This window comes from Homalodisca vitripennis, chromosome 3, assembly GCF_021130785.1.
Source record: "Homalodisca vitripennis isolate AUS2020 chromosome 3, UT_GWSS_2.1, whole genome shotgun sequence".
Taxonomy (NCBI): domain Eukaryota; kingdom Metazoa; phylum Arthropoda; class Insecta; order Hemiptera; family Cicadellidae; genus Homalodisca; species Homalodisca vitripennis.
Window position 1 is genome coordinate 56897343 of NC_060209.1, and position 22812 is coordinate 56920154.

General features: G+C 34.3%; 1 protein-coding gene across 1 annotated transcript in view; it reads right to left on the minus strand.

Annotated features, from left to right (window-relative positions):
• Positions 1-3215: 3215 nt before the first annotated feature.
• The window catches only part of LOC124356928 (menin), a 35008-nt gene continuing 15411 nt past the window's right edge, over positions 3216-22812 (minus strand). The window contains exon 5 of the mRNA XM_046808235.1: positions 3216-10190. Within this exon, the coding sequence (XP_046664191.1) occupies positions 9431-10190 (760 nt within the window). The 3' untranslated portion in view covers positions 3216-9430. The remainder of the gene's footprint in view (positions 10191-22812) is intronic.

Consider the following 22812-nt stretch of genomic DNA (forward strand, 5'->3'; position numbering starts at 1 on the left):
AAACATGCACCTAATAAAAAACTAAACAGAACACTAATTATTAAAACTGAACTAAAGAATACCACTAAACAATGGCATATGTCCGGAAAAATCCTGTCTCCTTCACAATCCGTCCATTATCAAAAACAAATCTTAAATGAAAGGTTTTGCTGTGGTTCTTACAAGTATCACTAGTACAAAGTGATTCCCAAGTGTCTGAATAAAATTGTCTACTCTTCGAAAGGTACCACTCATTTGGATTTTGGAATCAACTCAAAATGGTTACAAATGGTGTTATCAACTAAAATTGTGATGTAAAGTGACTATGGCACCAAGCTGTTTAAGGTTCAAGAATGTCATCTATGACTTTTTTTTGTATTTATGCAACAATGATATCCTGAAGCATTTTTAACATAGTAACGATAAATTTTTATAACTTAGATCTGGTAAATTTGCTTTGAAAATTAATGTTCAGCCCTTAAAACTTGGGAGCATTCACTTATTTATGGAGCTGTTAACAAAAACAACATTATTTTTTCACCAATAATCGTTTTTTACAGCTGTTACTCGGTTTATTTGAAAACATCCACATCAAACTTTCTCTGTGAAATGGAAGTGAATAAAATAGAACGTGTTTTTTTTCCAAAAATGTTCTGTTCTTTAGCAAAACACAGCTTAAAATCCAAGAGGTGCTTGGTAACGCCAACTATAAATAACATCAACACAAAAATAAGGCAACAATTTTCTACGGACTCAATTTCATATCAATAATAAACAGATTATTTTAATTTTTGTCATTAACTGAATATTTTAACATAGATTGAAATGTATTTTAACAACTGCATATGTATTTCTAAATGGATGTATTTAATCACTACTACTTATTTTTTTACATAATAAATATTATATCTCATCCTTGTATCATTTTACTGATGATTAATACTACATTAGATCCAAGTTATTCAGTCTGAAAAGAAACTATCAGATCTTGAAAATATCGTCAATTTTTATTTACACAGTTTCCTAACTTTGTATGTTATTTATAACTGGCCTAACTAGCCTTTTACTTAAATGTAAGTCCATGTTATTTCTACCTGTCCTAAATAATATTACCACTAACTTGTGTGTTGTAGAGAACTTGATAGGCCTAACTTCGTCTTTTTAATAACAAAATTAGTGGATATGTAAACTACCATGAGAACTTTCGAAAGGGTTATACAAACATTAAAAGGAAGAAGGAGCTTAAACAGAACTTAGGACAATAAAAAAACTATCTTATGTGTCTTTACCATATTGATAACAAGGATTTTAGCACTTTTTGAAATATCCATCTCAGATGTTAAGGACACAAAGTTCTAGTTTTTAAATGACACAAAAATAAACAATATTTGCAAAAAATTTGAATATCAGGGTGAAAATATTCTTCATGGGTTAAAATTGCAATAAGTATTTTGTAAATTTTATGCTATTTTACAAAAGTTTTCGTTTGAAAATATTAGTACTAGTGAAATTTTCAAATAAAACATTTTGAAGTGCCCTAACCTTTGTGAAGTGACAGACATTGCCAACTTTAGAAATGCAACAGTTTATGGTGGAGAGAAATTGGGTCATTGGCTTTCTGGACATCACAACTAATATTATTACAAGCTGAATCAATCAAACTTGTTTGTACTTGAGTTCCAATAATACACAAACAACAGTAAATACTCTAATATTATTAAAAACTAAATGTTCTAAAATGGAGCTTACAGACCCTTAGTGTATGGTATCCTTTCAGTAAATCTTCATTGTTCTATTTGCTAATATATAAATTATATATAATAATAAAAAGTAGAAAAAATACAAATTGTAAACAAAGTTTCTATGTGCTGTTAACATTAATAGGATTTTTTCATGATGTATTGTTTAGTTGAACTTTAAACAAACAATTTAATACTGTATGATTTATATTTTTCGTAAAAATGAATAACATATATAGCCATTGAGTAAAGTAGGAGCATTCTTACTCACACCTTTGCATTAGTACTAGCATCTTTGTTACTCGCTTTCACAAACAAAGTCCAGTATGTAGTATCCTGTAAAATAAAGTATATTAATTGTTTTTTAGACTTTGGGAGTTTAATACATTGACATTTAATTACAAATTATGTATCTTTAAAGCCTATTCTATATTCCAGTTCTGTTAAATTACTAGTGTTGTTTCTTTTAAATTAATTGATTCAATCAAAACATTGCAATAATTTGTTTTAAAATTCAAAAAATCAGTTTTACAAAAACTTAATATGTAATTATAAAAACAATGTTATAAACTCTTTTGTGCAACAACAAATCTTCCAGTAAATTGTACTGTAGCACCAAATGAATACAACTGCATAAAACATTTCAAACTCCAGTTAACAATTAATGAGTCATAATCAATATTTAAAAAGTGTAATTACAACTTGAACACCAACCAATTAATAATTAACATCACAATCAACAAACTGGTAGTAGGGGTGAGCGGATGTAAGTTGTTGTAGTTTGGAAATTTGCATGAAAAAATTGGGTATTCGAAACTAGAAGAATTTCTAAATTTATATGCCTGACTGAATACTTGGGAGTATCTTTTTATTCATAATTTGTTTATGCAAGAATTACAACCAGTAAGAAAGTAATTGACTTATTATTCTTAAAATTGTATAAATTAGCGATTCATTAAATTGTAACTAAGTCAGGAGCTAGCTGCAGTGAAACTACTTTGTTTTACACCATAAAAGCAATAATAAATCTCACAAATGTTTATGCCCTTGTTTTAGGTGTTAGAATTATGGTAGATGCTTCATTTAAAAATATATTTGATATGTATCTAAACTCTTGAATTTTTTTCTTGAAGTACATCTTTTTGTATTTAAACAATAATAAAAAATTAAAAAATAAGATTTTTTAAACAATAACAAAAATTAAAAACCACCTGAATGTATTATTAAATCTTTAAAATGAGAAATCTCCTATAATTTTATGACCAAAAATAACAGTGTAAAAGAGTTTGAAATTTCACATTGTTCTTATGGGACTAATATCAAGATGATTGACAGTTTAGCCGGCTCTTAATATTACATATTGCTTGCTTAATTAATGTGTTTTTACCTTAAGCCCCTAATTTTCAATCTTCCCAGAAATGATAAGTATTAAAATCATCATTATTATTTAGCAATATTTGTATTAACACATTCAAGACGACTAATTTTCTGACTTTTATATGGCGTCAAATTTTTTAATAATAATGGCAAAAAACCGTTGTCTTTTTTATGTTAAACCTTTAAGAATAATGAGTTATACCTGACTGCAGTTGTGAAATATCTGGGGTATACATCATGAACATGTTAATACAATAACAATGTATTATTAACACTATACCAAATTCAAATTTCAATCTGATAAAATCTGGATGTAAATGTTGTGTAGCTGAATATCAGGCAACAACCTAGTTTTGGTCACCTCACCCCAGATACCACAAAAAACAAAAAAAGTTCAAAATAAGTGTAGAGCAGTAATTACAAATTTTAAAGTTATCAAGTAATGAGTACGCTAAAATACAACTGCTTACGTCAACGCCTAAACAACTCTCAAGTCACATCATAGCCACAGACAAAATTGATCAGCATGCCAATATAATGCAGTAAAATATTAGATGGCACCAAATCCTAATCTTATTCAATTACAGGTGTAATTAATTCTTTAAATTACAATACTATGAACAGCTCATTACATCATAACTAGGTACTTCCTCATTTACAACCAAACAATCTTAATGTGGAAAACACTTGATTAGAATGGTTAAAATGTTTAGGTCGAAGTTGTCAGCGCAGGTGAGACTAATTTGGACAACCAGTTAGACTTGTGCCAAAACTGTTTCTCATCCGCTCAGCCCTTCTTTATAACAACCAGTACAGAAATATTTAGCACCCGCTTTTATTACAAACATAACTTTATCTCCCTGTTACTCACATAATAATAATAAATCATTATACCAAATGATTGTAGCTCATGTCTCACTTTAAGTTACCCCAAAACACAGATTTACAATTATAACAAAATGTGTGTACATTTAGAATAAATTACTACATGGACAAAAAACTCAAAATCTGTTAAAATTGTTTAAACAAAGTACGTAAGATAAATATTGAAAAACACTGCTCAAACTAACATACTTATTGAGGATATTATATACATGTCATGACTAAAAAGGCAAAACATATTGGTTCAACATTAAATATTGCATTTATTTTACTACATTCACATGCAAGTTGGCTGTACAAAGTTAGCTTCAAGAAAATATATACTATGTTAAACATTCAGTGTTGCCATTACCCACCCACAAGACTGGGAAAAGGGACATTAAATCAACATTATTTACTTTCCAACTTCTAACTAGGACAGGACATTTTATTAGGACTTCCTAACAAAAAATAATTATTTTTTACATAAGAAAAGATATGCAATCTCTAAACTAGGGCATAATTAATTATTATTTTGTGTAAAATACAAAATTGCCATGCAACTATTCCAAAGTTTTAATAGGTGTAAAAATAAAACTCTAACATTACGAGTATTGAAATTAAAACAGCTTTTTCTAAAACAATGTTTCTGATTTCAATATATCCACTCATAAAAATGGCTTTACTCTTGGTAACCAAACTTGATTATTATTTTGTGTAAAATACAAAATTGCCATGCAACTATTCCAAAGTTTTAATAGGTGTAAAAATAAAACTCTAACATTACGAGTATTGAAATTAAAACAGCTTTTTCTAAAACAATGTTTCTGATTTCAATATATCCACTCATAAAAATGGCTTTACTCTTGGTAACCAAACTTGATCATATCTTACATAACTTTTTTTTAAATAAAGGGTTATCATAAAAGAATGGTGTGGCTTCGAACATGATTTAAAGAAAACCCGAATTACATACAGTTAATGTTGTTTATTCATCTAATTTGTCGTCTCAAACAGTTTTTTTTACATAACTAATACATTTTAATATGTGTGCCCTTAGTCGCTCGGCAAATGTTCAAACGATACTCAACTTCTCTCCAAACATTTTGATAACATTTCTTCAGTTATTGTTGTCATTGCTTCATTAATCCTGTGTTAAGTAGTTGAGGTCATGAATTTTTTGTGAATAAACAACGCTTTTGATGTACTTCCACAAGAAAAAAAATCACAAGGTGTCAGGTCTGGACTCCTTGCTGGCCTATCCATCGATCTCCAAAAGCTTCGTTTAAAGCGTCCATGACCAATTCACTGAGTGTGAGGAAGCACTATCTTGTTGTCTAGCTGAGGAAAGTAATAATTGGTCAATATGTCGAGATACGCAACTCCATTGATTGGTTTTTTTTTTTTTTTTTTTTTTTTTAAGCAAAGAAGAAAAGCCCTATTAGGTGATTTTTCATCACACCACACCAAATATTAACTTTAGGCAAATCACGTTGTTTCCCAACAATTACGTATGGGTTTTCAGAGCCCCATATTCATGAATAGTGTCTGTTAATACATCCATTCACATGGAAAGTAGCTTCATCTGTAAAAATTATATCATCTAAAAATGATTTGTTTTCACTTATTCTGGCCAACATTTCAACAGTGAAATTGTAACGGTTTAAACGATCATTGGGTCTCAATTCCTGCAGTATCTGGATTTTATAAGCGTGTAATTTGAGTTTTGATGTAAAACTTTGTGAGCTGTTGTTTTTGGAATACCTAATTCAACACTTTGACGAGGGATGGACTTCCCAGGACTTTCAATAAAACACACTTTGCTTTATCTTTATCCGAGAACATAGTAACTCATAAAACTCGCAGCAACATTAATACAAGAACTGATTTTGAGATTAGAACAGCTTATAAACCAACTTTTGGGTTACAAGCTTTCAGAGATACCAATATAACATCTAGAAATGGTCCTATTATCTTCCTATTAATTACTGAAACTGCACCATTCTTTTATGATAACCCTGTATTTCACATATTTTAATAAACTTCAAAGCATATTGTATATTTTGTTAATACTACCACTTATAGTATATCATTTATTTAACTCTAATTACAGGAAATAAAGTTTATGCATGTTTTAAGGGGAATTCATTTAATACAAAACCAATCAATTTGAAATGTTTTAGTATCTAAAAAATACTGAATTTTTAGATCCCTATACAATTTACTCTTCTTAGTCTATATCACACAGTTTTTTAATAAAAGATGGGGAAATTGAATTAAAAAATGAAATCCTACTATCTTCTAATTAATGAGTAATATATTTTGAACAAAGTAAAACATATGTGGCACCCATTTGTATAACTTAGTTACAAAAATATAAATCAGTGTTGGAGTATAAAATAATGTCATGTTAACAACAAGAATGTCCCTTTTTCGTACACAAAATCAATTTCATATTCCTGTACAAAGTATAAATATACTAATACTGCTTTATCATATAACATCTGGAATTACCATAACAATATTAATATTACTTGTCACATACAACATTTATCCATACTAATGAAGCTATAAAAATTAATAAAAAGCTACTAAGGATAAAGTAAAATTCTAATAAAATCTTAGCATTTTTGACCATTTGTACTTAAGGACATGTTTTTGTACAAACAAATTTAAGCATTGTGTAAATTATGAAACGCTTGTTTTATCATAAGGTGTAATATGTTTATTTAAATAATTCTACTAAGAATTAGACGGAAAAATACTAGTTACAATGATGAAGCCTTAGAGTAAAGTTCACACGGGCTACTACAGCATTTGAGGCCCAAAATCATTTAAATAACTCAGTGTTAGAAAAAACAACATAAAATCATTGAGTTTTATTATTTTAACATTAGAAATTAAGCCTTGAAACAAATGAGCATAGAAAAAGTAAAAGAATCAGCGTAAATTTAAATAGTTTCTCAAACAATGATCAAAAAGCATAATTGACATGAGTATAATTCACCTATTTTATTCAAAATATGTTTAATCAAGATTACCAGAATAAGAACAGATGAATATGTTGATCAAATGGATCCTTGTTACTTTGAAACAACCTCTCCAAATTATAATAACATTTCTGACCCAATTTCACAGGTGACTAGATATACTGATACAACTCCAATATAACTTGTAAATTTTGGCAGAAATTTTTTCTGGCAAGATTTTAGACATAAAAGATAAAGAACGTACTACACCAGGCAGAGTTAGTATGAAGAAGTCCTCTTTAACACTTAACCTAGGGATCAATGATTCTGAACCCCATCTTGGTCTCTAAAGTTGTATAACGTGAATTCAAAGAATCAGTAACATTGTATTATGACAGCAAAACTTTATTATTATTTGGTTACGTTTATGAAGTGGAAGCATAAAAAAGTATCGACAATTCTTTTTTCAACATCTTAGGCAAACCAATTTTATATCCTTGGACGCAAAGCAATACACAAAACAGTTCATGAAATTTTTATGAAGGAAATCATCGAGGTGACGTCGGATCCATTTCTCACTTATGAGGTATACAATACTGATTAGAAATAATTCCTAGATTGGACTGAAGAAATAATATGATATAGTAAACATAGATTGCGAAGCAAGAAATTTACTATCATGTAAATCATGTATTATCTTCACATATGGGTGGCCACTGTCATATTGTAAGTATTGCAATTTATTAGTATTATTGATGTCGATTTCAGTTTTTAATTTTCAATAACAATCTATATCCATACAATTTAGACTACTATACTATTTTGAATCCAACCTCATGACAAAATTATGTATGTGTCTATTTATATTGTTTCTATGGGCAAAATAGCAGACTCCAATTTAGCATTGGAAATATAATTTATTTGAATTAGAAGTGTAAAACCTGAAATAAGAATTACTCACATGTTTGCTCAACTTCTGGCCCTCTTAATCATGAACCAACACTATAAAACGGGTATCTGACGCATGATACATGACTAATTCCACTTTAAAAACATCATAGGACCCTATCATATTACTTACAAGTGCATTCACTAAGAAAACTATGAACTTCGACTTTGGAGTTCCTCTATATTGATCTAGCTGAAGTGTTACTGAAGTCGTGGGAGCTATTCAAACAAATACATGAAATGTTGCAGAGAAATTGCGGGCGAACCCGCGGGTATATGCTAGTTATTTATATTTATCTTATTCATCAAACTGTGTAAATGTTACTTATTCTTCTTTGATTGCCTTGGTAGCAGCACAATAAAGTTTAGAAATTTTAATTAAGAACATCTAAAAAATAAAGAAACTGTCCCTTTTGAAAGATTGTTAAGTGAACAATTTTAACACGTGTTGTCTGATAAATACACTGTGACAAGCGATGTACTCTTATTCTGGCAATTTTCTCATTTCTCTCTTTTAAAATAAAAAATATAATTCAATAAAATGCAAACCACAACTGAGTTACTATTCCAAAAGAAAACTTACATGTAATCTTAAAATAATGATTTACAACATTAACATAATAAAAATTACATGCTGATTTAACAATTATGTTTAACTTAAAATATATGTTTTATAAGTTGTTTGCATTTTACAAGACATTAAATATGATGATTTGCTTGATTACAAAATTTTAATTTAATTTCATTAAAATAGTACAAATTTGTAAAGGTTTTCAAGAATTTAATGTTCATGGAAACTGAATAAAAAAGGACTTTTTTATATTGATTCGGCAATGAATATAATAATTTATTAACAATAATAATTTTTAAAAAAACCTAAAATAAAAGCTATTCCATTATCATTCAAACCAACCAGTCTCACAAAATCTCTCAATTTGTTCACAGCTCAAATTTTACTAATAATAACAAGTCCATTTACGAACTATTAGTCACACCAACATAAAATCAATACAAAACTACAAAATGGTGTCAACAATACTTATTAAGGACAAATAATTGAATGTTATCAGTTCTAATAGAAATAAAAACACAAACAATGATCTAAGTACAAAACATTATTAAAATATTCTACTACTACAACATGAAAAATTATTCAACATTAAAACAAAAACACTTTGAGTGTTTAAAGCCACTAAATTAAACGTATTTATCACATCAATAAACAATGTCATTAAGAAGTCATCAACAAGAGTATTACGAGAACAGATAATACAAACTAAAAAACATTATAAAAATAAAGCCACTTGTAAAAAATTCAACAGAAAGATTTAACATTTAATTGTATCTTAACGTAGCTGATGGACCCTCAAAATAATTAAGCAGTAAAACTGTTCAAAAGAAACTAAAAAACCAAAAAAATTGGAAATGATCACATAACCTTAAACAAGTTTGGAAAACCCATAAGCAAGGACTAGAGTTTAACAGTAAAACCTAACATATTAAACTAACAAATATGATGTAGAGAGCTTTTTTAATCTCTACAGATTGTACTTAGGTCTATTCCCGCCGGGCTCTTTTAGGCCTTGCCCCTAACCCCTGGTCCTCCCTAACTTTCTTCCCAACTTGTACTTGTGATTGTGCTGTAAGCTGCAAACTTATGGCATGTGTGTTCAGTTTCTCTGCCAACAACAAGTCTTTGAGACCTCTCATTTTCTCACTGTGCAGCACCAACTTCGGTTGGGTTGTTTCTGTTTTTAACAGATCAATGCCAGAAGAAGTGGCAGCTAATTCTGATCCTCCTACAAACGGCTCTCCGCCACCTTGAAGGAGAAAATCTCTATTGAGTATCCTTTCTCCACAAGCTGCTGTCAACGCTTCAATACTCGGATGTAATGCAGCTTGTTTGCTATCCTTCACCTTTGATTCCAAGGTTGAGATCAAATCGCCCTCTCGAGTTTTGCAACAGTCATTATTATTGTTCAAAACATCACCACCTTCCTTCCCATCTTTTTCGGAACCTTCGAGAAGACCCCTTGCCAAAATAACCACTTGTGATCTGACTTCTGCGTCAAACTTAGAGATGGTGTTCACTAAAGGTTTAGCCCAGCCTATGTGCAGCACAGGGGTTGGACTTCCCTCTTCCCACTGACAAATACCATCATAGAACCGCAGTAAATGTGCAAAGCACTCTGGATCCTTCAGAATGGATCGAGCACTGTGACCAGAACTTACCACTTTGATTATGTGTGGAATTAACTCATTGGCTATCTCCATTAGTTCTTTGTAGATTTCTTCATCATCTCTTGAATAGTTATACCTGAAAACAGAAATTTTTTTCTAAATTACAAAAATACAATTTAAAGCTAGTAAAAAAGACAACTTTAAATAATTACGAATTAATAAAATACAAGATTGTTTCTTCTTTTTAGGTTGCTGGTTATGGATAAAATAATTTTACTATAGGATTTTTTTTAATTCGTTAAAACTATGTCTCATCAAACATGTTAAATTTAGTTACATGTATATAACACTTTACATTTTTTAGTAGAGTTGATTTTATATTTGAACTCTAACAAAAATATTTCTCAAAACCACAAGCATATATTAGTTGCAGAGTGTCAAAATCAACTTTTGTTTAGATGGTTTGAATATTAAAGAGTGGAATATTGATGTGATTAATGGAATTACTCTTTATTTATTATATTTAAAAAAATGAAAAATCAAAGAACTGCTCAACTTGAATTACTTCATAGATATTATTCCCACTCAATTGCCTTGCATTTTCTTCTCTGGAAGCCTTGTGTTACATACCAATCTTCTTCATATCCACTCACTCTCACACTCTCCCCCTCCCTACCTTCCAACAACAAAATGGACGTGATATATTATCCTTGTAAGCGGTTGTTGCTAGATGAAGCTATGATTTTGTGGTGAGAAAGAAAGGTGTTTCATCAATACATAAGAGGCAAGCACCATAAGTATGGCTTAAAGTTATATGCTCTCAATTCATGTTAGATGGTGTTGAAACTGAAAAAGAAAAACGTGAGAATAGCCGTGCCATTTTTATGGACAATTTTTATAACAGTTTTGAATCAGCATCCAAGCTACTTTCTAACCTAACCTACTACACTGAACCTCTTGCGAGCAGATTTTCTGTCATAAATCGGCAGCAGTGAAAAGTACCCAACTAAAAAGGGCAAACAAAAACAAAAGCACAGTATCCAGAAGGTGTTTTGATATGGAAGTGGCGTGAAAAACGCACTACTGTATAATGTATTTGTTAGATAAATTTTAAAATTACATGGTTACTGTCATGAATAAGAGAGCACGAAAAACTAAGCCCCATGCCAATACTTCAATACAATGTCCAAATGAAAGGTATTGATAGAGAGGATAATATGATTCCCTATTATTGTGAGTGTAAAACCTTGTGGTGGTACAAGAAAATATTTTTTCATATGGAGCAAATTATCAATATCAATGCCATGCAGCCTCATAATATGAAAGAAAAGAAAGAAACACTTCTTTATTGAGGTGAAATTAGGACCATATGGTCCTTTCTTACATTTAACCTCTTAAAAAAGTAATCTTAATAATGCAAATTAAGGCTAATTAACTATAACTTACACTTACAGTATTCCATTCACACAGTCACGATTCAAAGAGTAACCCCACCGCCCACCACGATCATCCGGTCCAGGTATTTTCGTCTCAGCTCCGCCACAAACCGTTTTCGGCTCTCAATTTTTTTGACAGGATCTGGTAAGGAGTTCCATAATCTACAGGCGGTAACAGTGAAGGATCGGTTATAGGTTTTGGTTCTGTGTATTGGAATTCTGAGACTTAGTGCACCAGACCGAGTTTCTCTTGCGCCACTCCCCGCCAAAAACTGAAAGTTTTCAGTTCAATATTTTGGTGAATCCATATTAATAATAAAGTACAACAATGACAAAATTCGAATCGATCTTAAATCAGCTAATTTTAAAATTGATGATTGAATTAAATATGGTGTAACATGATCCCTTCGACATAAATCAAACAGAAAGCGAATGCAGTAATTTTGTGCTCTTTGCAGTTTAGTGCTAAGGGCTACAGTCATGTCATTGATTACAGAGTTGCAGTAGTTAAAGTAAGGAAACACAAGTGACTTGAACAACAGAAGTTTAATGTGAAATGGTAGAAGTCCTTGCATTCGTTTCAGTGTGTGCACAGCAGCAAACACCCTGTTACAGGTGTAAACCACTGCATCGGTCCATCCACGTGTGTTGCTTATGATTAGTCCTAGACTTTTTATCCTTTCAACGTATGGTAAAAGTATCCGTCTACAGTTATTGTCGGTGTATTTTGTAGGTCAATGGAGTTGGCAAGTCGTTGATGACAGACAATCATGGGTTGGGTTTTATCCGGGTTAAGTTTAAGTCCATTTTTTAAAGCCCATTGAACAAGTCGTTGTATGTCTTCATTCATCCACTTCACAGTCTGGTTTATGTAGATAATGTTAAAGTGTGAGTAGATTTGTAAGTCATCAGCATAACAGTGAAATTTGCAATGTCGCAATACAGTGTTAATGTTATTTATGTACAAAATAAAAAGTAGTGGGCCAAGAATTGATCCTTGCGGAACTCCGCAGGTCACAGTTCTGAAATCAGACATTGAGTTGTCATTGCACACACACTGCTTTCTGTCCCTCACATATGATTTTATCCATGCTAAAGCATTTTCAGAGAAACTTAAATTTTTAAGCTTTTTAAATAGAATGTTATGAATGATTGATTGTATTGAAGGCCTTGCTGAAATCGAATAGAACTAGTAAGGTATAAAGACCTCGATCCATGGCTAATCGAATGTCATCAGTTATTTTCAGAAGTGCAGTTTCTGTACTATGGTTTTGGCGAAAGCCAGACTGAAAAACATTAATAATATTATTTTTAGACCAAGAAATCTGATATTTGGGAATGAACTATTCGCTCAAGGACTTTCGAGAGAGCTGGTAAGATACTAATTGGTCAGTAGTCTTGGGGTTCAGATGGAGATTTAATTTTATTTAGTGGACGAACTAAGGCGGACTTCCATTGTGTGGGGAAAACACCTGTTGTGAGAGATTTGTTATAAATTGCTGTAATGACAGGGAGAATAGCAAAAAGAATTTTCTTAACTAATAAGATTGATATGTTGTCTGAACCCGTAGCATTTGTTTGTATACGCCTGATTGCTTTAAGGACATCTACCTCTAATACTGGATTTAAACGAAAATGACTGTCTGAGGGAATATTATGGGTTTGTTGACTCAATTCATCTAAATTGGTTTGAACAACTGCGGTTATAGATTTTTGAGAAAATGATGAAAAATACTCATTTAGATCATTAAGTGAAATATTAATAGAGGTAGGAGAGGGTTGCTTACCAAAACCAAGCTTCTTGACATTACTCCATAACACAGTTGTCGATTGATTTCTGTCTGAAAACATACCATTTATGTATCGAAGACGGGAATTTCTAATTTGTTGTTTGACTTGGTTACGAAGATGGCGGTACTGTATCATTAAGTTGAAATCTCTAGAGCGCCGAGCCCTCCGAAACAAGGCATCTCTTTCGGCCATTAGACCGAGAATATTCTCGGTAATCCAGGGAACGGGTCGTTTCTTATTAATTCGCTTGGTAACAAGAGGGTCATGTTTGTCATACAGTTTTAATATAAGAGAATTTATAGAGTCAACCATCTAATCAATAGTCTCCTTATTCTGCACGGAATGCCATGGGTATGAATAAACATCCGCAAAAAATGCAATTTCATTCATATTTCTGTATGATCTGTAAGTTATATATATTTTTCTTTAGGTTTGGGAACTTTTAATGAAAGGGCACAGAAAATTAAATCATGATGGGAAATTGCCGGAATTGGAAGCTGCCCATGGTATAATGATTCCTCACGGTCCGAGACTACCATAAGATCTAACCAGGTGGCGGTTACGGCTGTGTGGTGCGTGGCATTCAGTGGTAGTATAGTCAGGTTGCAGGATTGAAACATCCTAGTGAGGTGTATAGTGTTGTGATTGTTAGGTTTCAGAAGATCCGTTTTAAGGAAACAAATACTTGCTAACATATCTACATAAAAGTTTACATTTACTAAATAATAACCCTAATAATATTTACACTTAAACTTCACGTTTTTCGCTTGGACACAACTCAAATAACGACATTACTTTTGTAAAGAAATACAGTAAAATACTGTATAAGTTACTATTTTATTTTGTATTTACTCAAATTCTTGGTTCTCGGCACATAAACAACAGGAAAGGCCGTTATGCAACATGGTACTCGTCCGCTACGTCGTGTGACTGGAAGACAGAATTATCGCACTGGTACTTCGGTATTATCATAGCCCACTATTCTTGGACGAGTTTTCCTTATCAGAGATCAAAATAAACTTCATTATATGTTCCTTCTTCCATAATGAATCGAAAAATACTCGATGAGTCATTCTTTTTATCCCCAAATCATCTCCAAATAGACACACGAATGACCTGACATTTTCGAATAATGAAACGTTGTTCTTATAGTTTTTTATTTAATTGATTGTCATAATAACTTGTAAATTCCAAAATAGATTAAATAAAGTCAGTTGTTTTTAATACTGTGATTTATTTTGTCCCCGATAAGGAAATCACGTCCAAAAATAGTGGCTTCTTGATAAGTACCCAAACAACATAAGTTTCACAGATAAAATAGTAGAGAAACAACATAAAACTCATATTTATTGATAGTTTGGAACCTATTGAATACAGCTGTCTGGTTATTTGCCCAAAATAATCTTGTACTATATAAAATATTATCAAAATACGAAACGTCAAAATTGGCGACGCTGGCACTTTATGAATTTTTTGTACCGTCAAAATTAGCGACGCTGTGGCACTCAAAGGGTTAATTTCTAAAAACATAAATTCCGGTTTAGCTGAATATTCCCGCGGTGTAGAGTACAAGTGCTTAACCCCAAAATTTTCTTTTATAAATACACACACACACCCCCCCACCAATTTTAGACAATCTATCATTTCTGAAAATTAAATAACCCAGAAGTGCTACCTCACCTTCAAGAATACTCGGCTTTAACCAAGACTCAGATATAGTAATGACATCAAACATCTGATTCATAAAAATAGTTCTAACTTCATCTATATGACATCTAAACGATTGAGCGTTCAGATGAGCTGCTTTAAATTGTTTGCGATAGGGAAACATACTATTGATAAGGAGTTGGTGATGGGTTACGTGATAAGGAAGTTACGAGGGGTGCGGTGGGAGCAGTGGGAGGGGGAGGGAAAACCTGTCGCGGAGTGTGAGCGGAGTTGTGCGGGCCTGCTATCCTAGACCCACGGCCGCCCAGACACGGCGTCAACACGGGGACGCGGACACTCTTATTACCGTGGCTACACACAGACACACATACACACACAGCAAGGACAAACTATTCATACAATTTACAAACATTCTATAATATTATGTGACAGTACAGAAACAGCTGTTGCTGGCTGACAGCAGCAGCAGCCAGACTTGTTATCTCCCAGCTGTCAATCAACCAAAGTAAACAAAAGAAGCTAACTAGGATATGCTATCAGTGACTGATAACCACACCAAGGTCACTGAAACCAGCTGCTCAGTGGATAGAGCCACTGCCTACTGGCAGCAGGATCCCTATTTCAAATCCACCTGGACCCTAGTAAACTTTTTGTTATAGAAAAAAGAAATACACTATTTATTATATCTTTAATTTTTAATTTTAATTTTATTTATCAAGAACCAAAATACCATACCATAAATTCTATAAAGAGGAACATTTAAACTACTGTCTGCTTAATTGATGATATAACAGATAATTATTGCAGGGGTTATGCCTAATAAATACCTCTGTGGAGCTTGTGCCACCAGTGTAAGATACAAAGCACTCCTCTGCACAGGCCCCTGTAATAAATGGTTCCACTCAAAATGCCTTAATGTGGCAGACAAGATGTTTAAACAACTGAAAATTGAGGAAATAGAGAAATGGAAATGCCCCACCTGTACAGCCACTCCACAAAGCCAGAGTATGCAACATGTAGAAGAAAAAATAAAAAATCTACAAAATCAACAAGAACCAGATCTTGAAACCTGTCTCACTCTGGCTGCTGAAGTGGGGAATGCCCTACTGGTGGAAAATTAGAAACTTAAACAAAGCCTGGAACAGATAAAATTGGAAAACCTAAAACTAACTACAGAAATTAACCAAATAAAAAATATTAGCAATGTGTACTATGAAGCTCAAATTGAAAAATTGGAAGAAGAGAAGGAAACTATACTGCAATGAAACCTGAGTCTTCTTGAAACCGTGAACGAAACTGACCGACAACTGGAAAAAGAGTTTAAACTGCGAGAAGAACTAACAAGGACTTTTGAAGATCATGACAAGAAAAATGGAGAAATAATACATAAATATGAAGAAAAAATAAAGCATCTACAAGAGGAAATGACACAACTTAAGACAAACAAGTATATGGTAACAGATAAATTAGACATCCAAAAAAAATGTCAAGAACACAGAAACGCAAACTTATAACTCAGAGTCACCGGCTAACTCGGCCCAAAATGCACTGCAATTGGCCTCAAATAAATTCTTACTGACAGAACTAGCCAAAACTGAAATCAGGACAAGACAATATAGAAAATATCATACAGCTATCAAACTCCACTGTAATTTGGGACATAGCCCAAATAAAAATAAGGCAAGGTCAAACAGAAAGCTTGATTAAAGACATGAAAGATCAAGCTCATCCTCCTGATACCCCCAAACTAAAAATGAAAAAGCTTAATAAATCTGTCTTAAAACCCTATACTGCCTCCTCTTTAACACCTGTAAACAAACACAGACAGGTGAAACATGGTAAAAACTACTTCAGCATCTCACTGCAGGCACGAAAATACAGAGAGGAATGCGAAATAACAGATAGTCAACCACAGCAACAGAGAGAGCAATCACTCCTGCCTGAAACCAGACCTACACTACATAAAAATAAGTTTAAAGTCACAATATCTCCCCCAATCACAGCAGTCAGGCGAGACCCCTCTGAATCATTACAAACGTTCTATGACAGAAGCGTTAAACAAGTACAAAGTGAATCATCCCTATCTAAAAATCTAAATATCCCTAGAACCAGACTTCATCCAAATAAACCCTTAAAAGAGGTTTATCAAAGGGATGTGAAACTCTCAACTGAAAAAATTACAGATGCCAGCCAAATTTCTTTTTTAGTGCCAACAACCAAGCGACTAGCAACAACATAGCCAAACCTAAGAAAATGCCCTTGTCGCAACCAGCCAAGTTCACAATTTTCCACCAAAATATTAATGGCCTCGGGAGTAAAATTGACAGACTAAACCACGAACTCAAACTCGCCAACCCAACCATGGTTGTACTCACAGAGCATGGTCTTTCTAAGGACAAACTAATAAACACCCGGCTTGATAATTATGACTATGTAGGGGGTTCTCAAGACTTGAACATAGGAAAGGTGGAGTTGCAATTTATGCAAAAAAAAACTTAGGCAACGAAATTTCCTGTATTGACATCACAGGGAAACAAATAGAACGCAGCTAATAAAAATCAAAATAAAAAACTCTGAACTATACATCCTGGGTATATATAGGCCTCCCGCTCACCATAATCTTGAAAAGGCCCTTGATAACTTGTATAACATACTTGACGACATCCCTATCTGGAAAAATCCAACTATCATAACTGGAGACATAAATGTGGACTGCCTGGCTGACGGAGATGACAATAAACTTCTGAATGAAGTTCTCATGAGTCATGGTATCATCAGGATCCCTCTACCATCAACAAGGATCACTGCCTATTCAGAAACATCAATAGACATAATTGCAACAAACCTGATGCTATCAGAAGTTGAAACTGCAGTGCTTCACACAAGCCTATCAGACCACACCGGTCAGATATGCAAAATAAACCTGGAACTTGATAAGGCTGTAATGCCGAGAACATCTCGAAGGTTTTTCAATGCATGTAACCTGGAAAACCTCAAAAATATTCTAGTGCGTGAAACTTGGGAAACTGTCTTAAATACATACAGGAGATGCACACCAGGCATACACAGAATTCAAAAAGATTATGAGAGAAGCATTGGATATAGCATATCCCACTGTACAGTCAAGATCTAAGGAAAAAAAGTCAACACAAACCAAGAACAGGAACGTGAACTGATGAGGCTGAAAGGAGCATATACTGCAGCTCTTAATAAATCAATCTTGATGAGCACTGAGGAAAATAAAAAACAAGCCAATGAAAGAAAAAAAAGAATATGATCTCTGACTGAAATATTTTAAAAAGGAAGCTGCAATACATTACATTGCAAATGCAGAGAACCAGACCAGAGCAGTCTGGCAAGTAATAAATAATAACCGCTTCAGCAACAAATCTCAAAAAAATTATATAACATCCATTAACACAGAAGACTTAACAATAACAGACCCTCAACAAATAGCTGAATACATGAATCACTTCTTTGCTAATACTGCAGAACAAGCTCTGTCAAACTCCCAGCAGGCACTTTAAAAAAAACTGCCAACAATCCATGAGAGTGAATTCAGGTCTTTTGAAGAGGGTTTTAGACCAACAAGTAGAATAGAAGTACACAAAACAATAACATACTTGAAATCAAAACTGTCTTCTGGAACAGATGAGCTCCCATCAACAGTCCTCAAACATTGCAAATTGAAGTGCTAACTCCTATAGCTGATGTAATAAACAAATCTTTCCAACAAGGCGTCTTCCCCTCTCTCCTAAAAAACTCGTTAATTTATCCAAAGTACAAGAAAGGACCCACTTCCCTGGCCAGCAACTACAGACCTACGAGGGGTATCCAAAAAGTAAGTTTCCCTGTTCTGTAAAAAGACGCGTACGTAACACAGCGTGCAGCTGTGGGCGGGGATATGTAGCGCGGTTCGGTTGGCAACAGGTGCGCCGGTCACTGGCCCATTGTCACGCTTCTCAGTCAGTTGCTGCCCAAACATCATGGAGACTCCACTGCGTTTTGCTGCCAGTTGCGAAGTCCGTAGTGTTATTCGTTTCTTGACCGCCAAAAACGAAACTGCCGTTGAAATTCATCGTCAGTTGTGTCAAGTGTATGGTGAACATGTTATGTCCGTTCAGATGGTCCGTCGTTGGCGTGCAATGTTTTTGGAAGGAAGAGAAAATGTTCATGACGATGAGCGTAGTGGCCGACCGGCCAATTCTCGGCAACCTGACGTCATTAATGCTGTACGAGCAGTTATTGACAATGATAAGCGAGTGACTCTCGATGAAATTATGGATAAACTGCCGTCAAGTGTTGAAGTTAGCCGGTCATCTGTGCACAATATCATGACAAAAGATCTTCAGCTTGCAAAAGTGTGTGCAAGATGGGTGCCTCGCTTATTGAGCAATGCCCATAAACAACAACGAATGGCTGCTGCCCAGTCTTTCTTGCGATTGTTTGACGATGAAGATGAAAACCTTTTCAGTAGAATAGTCACTGGTGATGAAACATGGATTCACCACTCAACTCCAGAGACCAAACGCCAGAGTATGGTGTGGCAAAAAAAAGGAGAGGCAGCTCCTCAAAAAGCCAAAGTTTTTGAGTCGGCAGGAAAGGTAATGGCTACAGTTTTTTGGGACTGCCGTGGAGTGTTATTGATTGACTATCTTCCTCGTGGCGAAACCATAAATGCAGAAAGGTATTGTGAAGTTCTCACCAGACTTCGGCGGGCAATACAGAATAAACGGCGCGGACTTTTGTCGCGCACGGTTCTGCTTATTCAAGATAACGCCCGACCACACGCTGCTCGTGCAACAATGGAACTTTTGAGGAAATTTAAGTGGGATGTTTTTGGTCATCCTCCATACTCACCAGATCTTGCGCCTATCGATTTTCATCTGTTTCCGGAGCTGAAAAGACACCTTGGCGGTCGGCGATTTGCCAACAGCGATGACCTTCAAAATGAGGTGGATACTTGGCTTAAAAATTTGGCAGGTGAATTTTGTGATGCTGGAATAAAAAAACTACTTCCTAGATACCAAGAGTGCTTAGAAAGGGATGGTAACTATGTAGAAAAATAAGGTATGATGTAAAAAGTTGAATAAATGTGTTTCAGTTATTTTTTGAGTCTTTTTAACTTTTTCATAATTAACGGAAACTTACTTTTTGGATACCCCTCGTATATCTCTCATCTGCACCCTATCAAAAATTTTTGAAAAAATAGTACTCACAAGATTACCTACTCATCTAGAAAACAACAATCTTTTAACCAGCCGGCAACATGGCTTTAGAAAAGGCAAGTCCACCATCACAGCCATAACTGATCTAGTTGAGACTATCATTGATGCAGCTGAAGAGGGGGCTACAACAACAGGAATCTTACTTGACTTTAGTAAAGCTTTTGATAGCCTGAGCCACAAACACCTTCTAGATAAACTACATACACTAGGAATAAGAGATGCAGCGCATCAGTGGCTCCAGAGCTATCTCAGTGGAAGGACACAAATGACTGAAATAACTCAAGTGGTCAACAAGACATCTCATAAATTTAGATCCACACAAACACAGATAACGAGAGGAGTTCCGCAGGGGTCTGTGCTTGGCCCTGTACTATTTATTTTATACACAAATGACATCATTTCGACGCTACAGGACCACTGTGAAGTATTCCTCTATGCTGATGACACTGCCCTCATGGTTTCACACAAGAATGTTAAAGAGCTGTAAATTAATGCCTACATTGCTGCAAGTATAGTAAAACAGTACAGTCAGGAAAATGATTTTGTACTGAATGAAGAAAAAACGCAACAGCTTTTTTTTGGCCCACAAAGAAGGAGTGCTCTCGAACTACCCAATGTCTCAACATCTAATGAAGCCAAATACCTTGGGATAACCCTAGACAGTGAACTCAATTGGAAAGCTCATGTAGACCAATTGTGCAAAAAAACTTAGCACTGCCCTATACATCATTAAGCGACTCAAACACATCAGCGACACAGAAACCTCAAGAACAGCTTACTTTGCGCTATTTGAGTCGTTAATGCGCTATGGACTGACTATATGGGGGTTTTCATCTCAAAGAAATTTACAAAGGGTACTGCTCTTGCAAAAAAAGGCCATCAGAATAATGGCTGAATTGGGCTTTCAAGATTCCTGCAGAGGGGTGTTTAAGAGACTGAAGCTGCAGACAGCGGCCAACCTGTATATCAGCGAGGTAATAATATATGCAGTTCACAAAGGACTTGACCAATTCTTGGAGACCCATTCCTATAATACCAGGAACAGTTAACTATAGACTCCCTGCACACCACCTGACTGCCTATGAAAAAAAGCCTTCCTACATCGGGGCAAGGCTATTCAACATCCTTCCATCAAAGCTGAAATCACAAAGAAGCAACAAGAATTTTAAAGGAGCTCTTCTTGACTGGCTAATGGAGAGGGAGTTCTACTCTGTTGAAGAATGCCTGCAGATGGGGAGACCTTCTCATTGAATGACCATGTACCTCAAGCTAAAAACTCTTGATGCCATGACTGTACTTTATGTTCATGTCAATAAAGATAATTTTGTCTTTGTCTTTGTGACCATATGCAGGGCACAACTTCATTGCCAACCTTGGCCACTAGCCCTCCGGCTCCAGAATAAAATAAAAACAAGTAATTTTTTAACCGGACAAATAATTTAAATAAAAATAACAACTTACAGCTTAAAATTAAAATTATCCGCTAAATGATAACTATATAAATATTAAACAAAACCATTCTGTTAAATAAGCAAAACCTGATAATACTAATACGTACATACACACACACATACATACACACATACATACATACACATATATACATATACATCAAATACTAACCGCTTATTATAATAGCCTATAATAAAGTATTAAAAATAAAAACAACAATAAGTTAACTAATCTGACGTTCATTATCAAAACTTATCTCAATTAACAATTATTGAAATATGTAGTAATCAACTATGTTTAGTAATCAATAAAATCAAGTTTATTTATTGGCTAGCTTTATTATAATCTATATTTAAAAAAAAGTTTACTCTCTTACATAAAGCTCGGAATAAAAACATAAAGTCAATATAATTATTTAAAAATTATAAAACAAGCGCAGGTACTTTACCAAATAAAGCATTTTATTGTAAATTAATTAGTTCGTTTTAAGACGGTGCCACAATGGAAATAAAACTCAACAAAAATTTCTCTTACTACTATTCAGTGTCATGTGTCTCGCTACTCCAGGTCTGCCATGCGTGTTGCCGCACCCTTTCTTCCATCCTCGATTATCCACAGGATCCTTCCATCAGACTTCCAGGTGCGCTTCTCCCCATGTCGTTCCACAGCTTGGCGGTACAGCTGGTGTCGGCGCCTGATGAAGTCCTCGCAGATCGTCACACCGGTGTTCTTTAACTGTTTTTTCACGTTGAATACCCGCTGCCGGTCTCGGTAACTGGTAAAGTGGACAATTATGGGGCGGGCCCGTTTCTTCCCGTCGACCGCCATCACCTTCTTCCCGACTCGGTGAGACCTGCTGATGGCTTCCAGCGGCAAGCTGACGCCCAGGTGTTCGCGGCACAGCTTCATCACCTTTTCATCAGTGTTCTCGCCGACAGTTTCTTCTACACCGAAGATACGCAGGTTGGTTCTTCTTCCTTACTGCTCGAGCTCGTCCACTCGGTCTTCCATCTCTTTCATATTGTTGACTCTTTCCCTGAGCGATGCCACCTCCTTACGCAGATCCGTGAGCTCGCCATTGACATGTGCGAGCGCTGTCCGGACGGCCTCTGCAATCATGGGCTTCATGGCCTCACACAATCTGTCAACCAACGTCTTAATAAACGTTTCTCCTGACAGATAG